Below are 9,413 nucleotides of genomic sequence, written 5' to 3'. Positions count from 1 at the left end.
GTCACTGAGAAAGGTCACTTATCCCCACTGCAAACTTTGAAGCAAAGGCAGGGAGCTAGAAAAGCTACCCAGCAGCACTGGGGGAAATCCTGAATTCCAGGAATTCACCCTCCTGCCTCTGCAAAACTAGAAATTCAACAAAAGCCCTGAGAAGGCTTCCAACTTCTGCACTATTATTTTCCAAACAGGATGTGTTGATCCTTCTCCCAGAAGCAGCAATTAAAATATAATGAGTTTTGCATTTGCCAGCTAATAGGGCTTGATGCACAGGCTGCATGTGCAAGAAATGAAGGTGTGAGCTCAGAAGTCAGACCAAGGCCTGTTGGAAAGACTGAGCAGAGAAAGAAGAGACAAGTGGCAAGTCAAAAGCTGAAGAAACAGCCAAGCTCCCAGGAAACCTGCAGGAAATCCAAGGGTAAGTGGAGCAGGACAGATGTGCCTGGGCATTCTGAAAAGAATTTCTCAGTATGTCATGAATGGCAGCACCCAGCAAACCAACCCTTCCTGCCACCTTCCCTTCCAGGAGGTGAAAACAAACCCTCAGGAGGGTCTTTCTGCCCTAGCAGGAGGATGCCTTCACGTGGCACAGGGTGCTGCCTGGCTCACCAGACACTGATACCCCTCTGCTCCTGCACCCAGGACCCCTCCTGGGAAATGTGCTGGGCTTTTGCAAAGTGTTAGATCATGAAAGCATTGCAAATCATTCACGGTTGGAAAGAAAGTCCCTCTTAAATACTTTTCTTTGGAGAAGTTATGGATTTCTGCAAAAGCTCTCAAATGTGTCACTGAAAAGGACTCAAACCAAACAAAAATAATAATGCAAGAGTTGCCTGAGCCACAGCTGAAAGCCTCTGATCCCAACTGCTCCTTCAAGCCTACCTTTCACCAGCACTAACACTCCCCTCAGTTTTTCTTTCTGCTCCTCCTGGGAGCCCAGCAAACAGTGCAACAGCTTTCCAATAAATCACGTGGACAAACAAGAATTCTCCTGCAGCACAAAAGCAGGGGGTCAGAGCAGCTTTCCAGCCATGGCACGTGGGTGGCTTCCCCCCCGTGTCCAGGTGACCCCTTCCAGGGGCCATCCCTCTGCAGCACATCTGGCTGGGGTGCCTTGGCTTCACTCGAGCCCCGACACCGGCAAAGGCTTTTGCCTTTTCACCCCTCACCTCCCTGAGGCACAGGGAGCTGCCATCACCCACCTCCCAACCTGACCCCCCCACACCTGGGGCAGGTCAGCTCCAAACCTCTCCCACCAGCCAAGCAAACAGTGCTCCCAGATTCCCACGGCACTGGAAGAGCACGTGTTTTCCACCGCCTTCTCCCCGGGAACAAAGCCCAGCCCTGCTTTTCCTCTTGCTTTAAATATCTCTGCAGAAGGCCACCAGAAAGGAGAAGAACTTTCTGGAAGAAAAGCTCTACCCTGGTTCATGCCTCAAGATGTAAATAAGCAAAACCACCACATGAAGCTTCCCAAAACACAGCGTTTCACATTCAGCATTTGATTTTTCCAGCCCTTCAAAGGCACCAGTTTCTGTTCACTGCTCCAGCCCCGGGGAGCACTCGGGCTCCACAGGCACAGAGGAGACTCACAAGCAGCAGCCCAGACATGATGGCATCATTTCAGGACTTGGAGCACACACTTAAAAGCTGTATTTTTCCTAAATGGATTCCTGCATACATTTAATTATTTTTCTGAACCGGAGCCACTGCGAGGGCTTAGAATCATCATTCTGAAGAAGTAAACAAGGGCAGCTGCACATCCCTGCAAATTTTCATTAGAAAAACACTCTTGACTCCAAAGGAGGGAAAAAGGAAGATTCTCCTCCAAAAGGCTCTTATCTGCTCTCAGTTTAGCTCCTTTTGCCCCAGTCCTGGTTCAGGCTCATGAGGACATTCACCCCCCCCTGGGTTTCAGGTGCTTCTTCCCTTCCCTGAGTGCTGCTGTCTGGACTCCTGCAGCCGTGGGGTGGGATGGGATTGGCACACAGGGGAGGTCCCAGCCCTCCATCCCACCACAGCCCTTGGCTGGGATATCCCTCAGGTTCCCACACCCAGCTGGGCCCATGGGAGCTCTGTACCCCTCAGCCAGCACTTCCCCAGGGGAGTTATGTTTCGCCTCAGCACCAGAAACTTCCTTCTTCCTTTCACTTCCACATTAAAAAAAAAAAAAAAAATTAAAAATATTTCTTTAGAAAATGACAAATAAGTTTTTGTTGCCATCGTCTCAGGACTCCTCGTTTCCCCATCTTCCCAAGCTGCTCTCCTCTTGCTTCATCCCTGTGCACCACTTGGAGGCTGAGGCATTAACATCTCACTCCCCTTGCAGGAGAAGGTTCATGGATGAACATCCATGGGGAAAAACACGCCCAGAGTGTCACTGAGTCAAAGTGGGGGATGCAGTCCCTGCTGATCAACCAGTGCCGTTGATCTGATCCATCTGGGTGTCCCTCCCTGAGCACAGAGGGCTGAGAAACCAACTCAGAGCAGGGAAAGGAGAGGATTTGGTAATCTCAAGAGTTTCCACCAGCACGGATTATCATCTGGAAACACCACAAACCTGGGGGGTTTCCAAGCAGGGAGCCTGTGGGATGGAGCTTCCCAGGATGTGGGATCCCAGGGAAATTACAGAGCCAGCACAGCAGGGACAGCAGTACCCCCAGCCCTGGGGGGAGCTGCTGCTGGCACCCCACAGCAGCTCAGAGGATGGAGCAGCAGCAGGAGGAGCAAGGGGAGGAGCACTCCCAGAGAACCAGCCAGAAAAAGCAATGGGAGGGAGCAAAAAGGGAGGATAACACACCTCTGTCTACTATGAACTCCCCAGGGACTCGCAAACCTGATGACCCTGCCTAGCAAAGCACAAAGGAGATCATCACCAGGAAGCCAGGGCTGTATTCCCAGCAGATGAAAACTGATGACTCAGCAGATGGGACTTCTTGTAGTTATTAAACTCATCTAAGCAAAGCTTCCCCTGCTCCCATCGGCTCCAGTGGCTTCATTTTGCCATGAAACAATTAATTAGTCACCGGGCCAGACACCAAGAAAGTACAAACAAGGGGCACTCACCAAGATGAGGAGCAGATCCACTTTCCCAAGTTGCAAAGGACTTTATATCCCTTAATTGTGAAGCTTCAAGGAGGAAAAATAAAAAAAAACAAAACCCAAAGCAAGCCAAAAAAACCCCTTGCAATTATATGGGCTGTAACAGAGCAAGAAGGGAAGCAGCTTTCCCTCTCCCTCAGGCTTTTGAAGGATGGGTAATTAATTACCTAATAGTAAAAAGCTGAGCCTCCCCCAGAATGCAGTCCCCTGATAGGATTCATCATTCCTGCTGGGAATAGGGGCCTCCAAGGGTTCCCCATCACCTCCCCAGCCTTAAATTGCCAGGACCACGTCATGCCAGGGAAATAATAAAGGAAAATTAGATGGGAAGATGAAGAAGGGAAATAAAAGAAGAGCTTTGTTATTTTTCACACACTGTGGAGTTATGCAGATGGCTCGGAGCGTGTGGGATTTCAATTTGGGCTTTTCACAGGAGGACAACTATCAGGGTGTTTCTCAGCCAGAGCAGCCAAAACAATCTGGTTTTTTTCTTTTTGTTTTCTGCACTTGATAATTCATTTCTTGTGGTGTATTTTTTTTTTTTTTTTTGCCTCATAATCCTGGGTTTCACCAAGGTAATAACTAAGTGGGAGTGGGTGTAAAGCCTTGATGGATAAGTGCTGTTGGCACCATGGAATGGAGATTTCAGTTCCAGCTGCCAGGGAAAGTGGCTGAGGATCCAGCAGGAGGGGTGTGCAGTGGGAGAGTGGCTGCCCTGTGCTGCTGGAATTGTGGGACAGTGACTGCTCACGAAAGCACCATCAGAAAATGATGCCAGGCCAGGATCAAAGAGGAGAAATGCTTTGCCTTTCCACCCCAGTAACTATTCAACCTGTCAACAGCCAAATCTGCCCCCCTCCTTCCCCGTGCCCAGGAGGGCAAAGGATGCCAAAAGGCAACTCAAACCAACTAACAAACCAGCCAAGCGTTGCCATCACTTGTCATATTTATGTTTTTGATTTTATTTTTAATTTTTATTAAAAAACAACCGTTATCAAAAATGAACCATTTGCTGGAAGGCTTCAGCCAGGGAGAACTCCCATTTCAATCTCGTGAACAAAAGGCAGCACAGTTGTAACCCAGAGGTTTTAAAAAAAAAAAAAAAAAAAAAGGTAACAAAAAAAAAAAGAGAATGGTTCAAACCATAGCTTGTAACTATGCAATTTTCTCATTGTCCAGAGAGAGGCTTTTGCTAAAAGCCTTCAGTTCAGAATTTCATGGAAGACTTTTAAAACCCATGGGAACAAGGAAGCACGTGCTTGTTTTTTTAAAAAAGGATGTGCTTAACAAGCCCAAAACTGGGTATATGCTTAAAATTGCAAACTAGCGAATAGTTTTTATTTAAAACAAAACAAACCAACCAAAAAAAAACCCCACCCAACAAATCCCCCAAAAATTAAAAACCCAAAAAACATTTCCTCAATCTGGGAACTTTGAAGTCAAACCCAAAGAAAAAAGGGTCTTAAAATATATACACATATATATATGGCTTTCCATTTTTTCCCCTATCCGTTTCGCTGGAGACAAAAAATAAACTTAAGGGTGATATTTGGTTTTTGAAAACGATTCTGTCCTTCTCTTTAGCTGTCAGCCAGAGCTGGGGGGGATGCAGGCGCTGGTGTGTGGTTGCTCAGGACGTGGCTCAGGCTCCCCCCGAGTTCTCCTTCATCCTCGCCAGTAGCCGGGAGTAGACGGGAGCTGCCAAGGGAAGGGGCAAGTTGGGTGGCACAGACACAGAGCATGTCCCTGTCCCCTCCCCTCCCTGCCATCCTTGGGGCAAGGCAGCAGGATAAACCCCTGTGAGGGACGGGCACGTGCAACGGAAATTAGAAGAGAGTTGGAGGGGATGGTTTTTTACCTAGCCGAGGATTCCTCTGAGAAACCTGCGTGGAAGAAATCAGATGATAAACACAACAGATCTCTGACAGCCATAAGAGCAGTCAGCATGTCAATATATTTGACTATTTGTAGTCAATTATATATATATATAAAATATATTTATATATATAAAATATGTGTATACATATAAATACGCATATATATAACATGTATATACATACATATATAAATACATGTATACATATATAAATATGTGTATATATATAATGTGTATATATATACACAAATATTCATACACCTATAATTATACATTAAGTCTATGATATGAAATATATTCAACATATAAAAATATATTACATGTTCATTTATACTATAAATAATGGAGTATAATAATAGAAATATATGGTAGATTTTATTGTTTCTCTATTTATATAATATATTAAATATATTAAAATATTGACTATTATGTCAATATATTGATTATTATAACTATTGACTGTTATGACTATTATGACCATAATTGACTGTTATGTCAATGTATTTATTGACAATATTCTCTAAAATCTGTGGATGAATGACTCTTCATTACTGGAAGCTGACATGTATAGTACCATGCCAAGGCTGCCTGCTGCAGACTGAGGCCTCGTGTTGCAAAATGTATTATTTCTCATATAATTAAATCATGCAAGGAGAGAGGATGGATCATTGCCTGAAACACACACACTCCCTTATTTTGGAAGTCAGCATGTGAATGAGCCATTATCTTGCACTCATTATTACCCAAGTGTGATTTCAGCAGCTCCACAGTGATGTTTTTTTGGTTTTTTTTACCTTGGATAGCGCAGACGCCTGTTTGAAGATTTCCAGTGCAGGGTCTGCAGGCTCATCCCCTCTTTCCTGTGGCCTGGAAGCTGCAGGGTGGGACACGGAGAGCACTGAAATACTCAAAAGCAGGCAGGCTGCTTCCTTCCTCTATCTGCTGATGGAAATCCCGCAGCAGCCTGATCCTCCTCACCAAACTAAACCAACTGCCACGTGTCCCCACCCCTTCCCAAAGCAGCTTTGCTGTAACGAGGTGGCTCAGGGGTTTCTCCCCGTGGACCTACCCTGTGGCTGTAAGACAGAGTTCACGGCATAAATCACGCCGTTCGTGGCCATGATATCACTCTCAGCAACGGGCTCCTTGTTGATGTGTATCACGTTGTTCTTCTGTTCAGGGAGAGGGGGAAAAAAAAAAAAAAGAAAATTAGAAACTTTTGTCATTTCCAAAACGTCGTTAAAAAAGCCCCTCACTTCGCATTCGTTCATTTGCTGGATAGCTGAAGGCGTTTTCGTTCCTCTTGCCAATTAAGGAGGATATAAAAACAAATTACAGCCCGAGCTGTTGGCCCTGGAACGGCTGGCAAAGGCTTTAAGGCTTTCTCGGTGCTCTGGCTGGGAATGCTGTCCTGTGGCAGCAGAGCACATCCACCAGACACCTGGTGGCAGCAGGCACTGCCACTCGTGCCAAGGGAGATGGGATCAGGAGAGGGCAGAGCAGGACTGGACAGGGAAAGACTCTGTCGTTCACTTTGGCTGGCTCAATGCACTTGGAAACACTCTCCCTTCCATTTTTTTGTCCAGTATTTTCTTGTGCATGTTTTTTTTTTTCCTGAAAAGTTGTTTTTTTTCCCCCTGCGTTCTCTTAATGCAGTGCAGAGTTTGTGAAATGAAATTATATATCTAAATAAATCCCGCTGCGTTCAGGGAGCCCATGCAGAGATCATTTTCGTTGCACAAAAAGAGATGTGTTAGCTGAACAAGCTATTCATTTCATTTATTTATGCTTTTTCCCCCGTGACTCAGGGTTACATTTACAACAGCTCCTGGAAATCATTTACAATTGGCCTTCTGGGGGGAGGGGGTGGGGAAAGCTGAAGCAAACCACATTTCATTCTTGTTGAATTGAACACATGGCAGCAGTCCCTCTGCTACAGCCTGGAAAACTCTGTTTGGTGGGACTGTGAGCGCATTTGGGGGAGGCTCCCACACCATCCAGACACACTCCTGGCCCTGCTGAGCACAGAACCCCATCCCGGGGCACTCACCATGCTGACTTCCAGTTTATCTCCCTGCATGGATTTGAGCCTCACGAGGGCACTGACGGCGCCGCTCACCAGGATCTCGTCGGCCACGTGGAACTTGAGGATGTTGGCAAGTTCCTTGGCATTACCTGGTGGTGAGGGGGAGAAAAACATCTGTGTTTGCAAAAGAGCATCAGCACTCACTTCCCATATTTTATGGGCTGGAATGGAATGATGTGGAAAACACCATCATTCCCTAACTGTGCAAAGAAAAGATGTAAAATTGATCAAATAAACAAGCAAACCACATCACACCGCACCCCCCCCCCAAAAAAAAACCCCAAAACCAGAACAGTAACCAGGTTAGAGCTGCTTAGCACATTGAGGGCATTCCTGCCTGGGCAGGTCAGGATCCCAGCAAGCCCAAAAGGATGCTCTCCCAGTGTCCCACCTTGGAACCTACCAAACCTGCCCTGCACGTGAAATCCCTGTTTCTTGGGTTTCCATCCCTCGTTCTCTCACTGTGCACAGCATGAACCTGCTCCTCAGGAAGTCTGGGATGGCAGGGCAAAGACCCACCCGTGTGAAATAAGGAAGCAGATGGAGCCCTCTGGTATTTGCAAATGTCACCAAGGCTGCTGTCACTCGACAATAATTCTCACAGCTGGGTAGGAAGGGGAAAAGTGCAGGAGAAACGTCACTGATGGCTCATGGATTGATGCCCTGATCTCCACTCCACTGAGTCTCTACTCATCTAGTCAAGCTTCCAAGCAGATTTGAGGAAGACAAGATGCTTCCTCTTCGCCATTTATTTTCCAGAAGAGGAACATCGCCTGGGCCAGCAGCCCTTCTCCAGCTTCTCCTTTAGAGGATTCAGAGTCCCTAACAGGACAGCTAGTGCAAAAGGTGGCTCCATCTACAAAACCAGAACAGCTCCCTCAGCTCCCTTTTCTTTCAGTGCTTCCAAAGCTTGTATTTCAGCTTTTTTCCAGGATGGTTTTCAGGGTGGCCGCAGTCGACACTGCACGTCCTCCCCAGCGTGATTCACCTCTTCGTCAGAGGCGTAACCTAAATATTTGCATGAGAAAAGAACATCTGAAGTGTCCACATCTGGGAATCCTCATTCCTGCAGCCATTTACAATAGCTGCAAAACAGTTCTGAAATATTTATGTACGAAGTGCTAGACTGGATGTGCAGTCTGATATTACGGGTTCCTCATCCCTGCACTTAAAAGGATAACCAGCTCCCATGGGCAGAAGCTTCCCAAATTATGATGTCAATGTTTGGTTGGGTTTAATGACCAGAAGACATTACTCTCAAATACCTGACGTTGTTTCCAACCACAGCCAGTTTTGAACATGAACAAAATAAAGGATCGTGCTGCTTATCCAGGAGGGCCTTATTAAACATTCCCATGCTATTTTCCACACCCAGTGTGTGTGCTTTCCAGGAGACTGACCTTAATCTGAGCTAGGCTGGAATATCTGAAGTCTTCCCAGTATCAAACTAGACCTCCTGCTTTTTCTGTGCATAAATAGAAGGAGAAACAGGCCCAGCCTTTTGCTACTTAAATGTCACACAGTGTAACTTGAGGCTGTGTGTGGATCATTGTCTTCTCTTTGCTAAATTTACTCCAGACACCCCTCTCCTGTGTGGTTGGGAAGGAATCCTCACTTCTCTCATCCTTGAGAAAGGCAGAGACCTCGCTGGTTCCTTTAGAAACACCTGGGGGTTATCTTGCTTGCACCACCAGCACAGCCAAATGAAAGTCAGAGTGAGCTTGTGGCACAAACTACAAACACATCTTCCAAGAACACAGGCAGTACAAATCTCAAATTTGGGAGCTCACTGTCACTCTGCGCATCCCCAGCTTTTTGCAGTTCAGCTGAACCCCCTGGAAATGCTCACCCATGAGTTTGTTGAGCTCGCCCTGGGGCAGCGCTCGGAAAGCCTCGTTGGTCGGAGCGAACACCGTGAAGGTCCCCGGCCTGTTGAGGTTCTCTGTCAGCCCTGCAGACTGGATTGCAGCCACCAAGGTGCTGCAAAGCAAACACACAGCAAATGCTTCACTGCAGGCGCTTCTAAACGGTTGCACATCATGTTTTGAGACAGCTGGGAGGTCACCGTGGCAAAACCCTGCTGGGGGCCAGCGAATCAATTAATGGAAATGTTGATTAGGTTTAGATCAGGAAATGAGCCTGGGAGGTCCGACCAGAACGTCTGAGAAATGGCAAAGCAACCTGGGAATGCTGACTGCCTGGGGGCCAAATGGGAGTGGGGAGACAGAGAGGTCTGGCCACAGGGGCTCTGATGGGCAGAGGGGGATCCAGAGCCAGCTTCTTACTGTACTGAGGGAACCACACACTCTTGGCTCACAATTCATTGAGGGTTATTTCAAGTTTCACTCCCTA

General features: G+C 46.9%; 1 protein-coding gene across 1 annotated transcript; it reads right to left on the bottom strand.

Moving 5' to 3' along the window:
- Positions 1-4,040: 4,040 nt before the first annotated feature.
- Positions 4,041-9,083, bottom strand: LOC114068595 (transforming growth factor-beta-induced protein ig-h3-like; the record flags this gene model as incomplete). The annotated part of the gene is made up of 6 exons (XM_027904840.1): positions 4,041-4,797; positions 4,958-4,982; positions 5,770-5,849; positions 6,045-6,147; positions 7,026-7,150; positions 8,911-9,083. Coding segments are annotated over 6 exons (562 nt in total), but the record flags the coding sequence as incomplete, so codon positions are not given.
- Positions 9,084-9,413: the final 330 nt, after the last annotated feature.

Source organism: Empidonax traillii, unplaced genomic scaffold, assembly GCF_003031625.1.
Source record: "Empidonax traillii isolate 1590-97213 ecotype Southwest subspecies unplaced genomic scaffold, ASM303162v1 scaffold1098:size185937, whole genome shotgun sequence".
Lineage (NCBI taxonomy): Eukaryota > Metazoa > Chordata > Aves > Passeriformes > Tyrannidae > Empidonax > Empidonax traillii.
The sequence above is the reverse complement of the archived record's forward strand: the minus strand, read 5'-3'. Positions and strand labels throughout refer to the sequence as shown.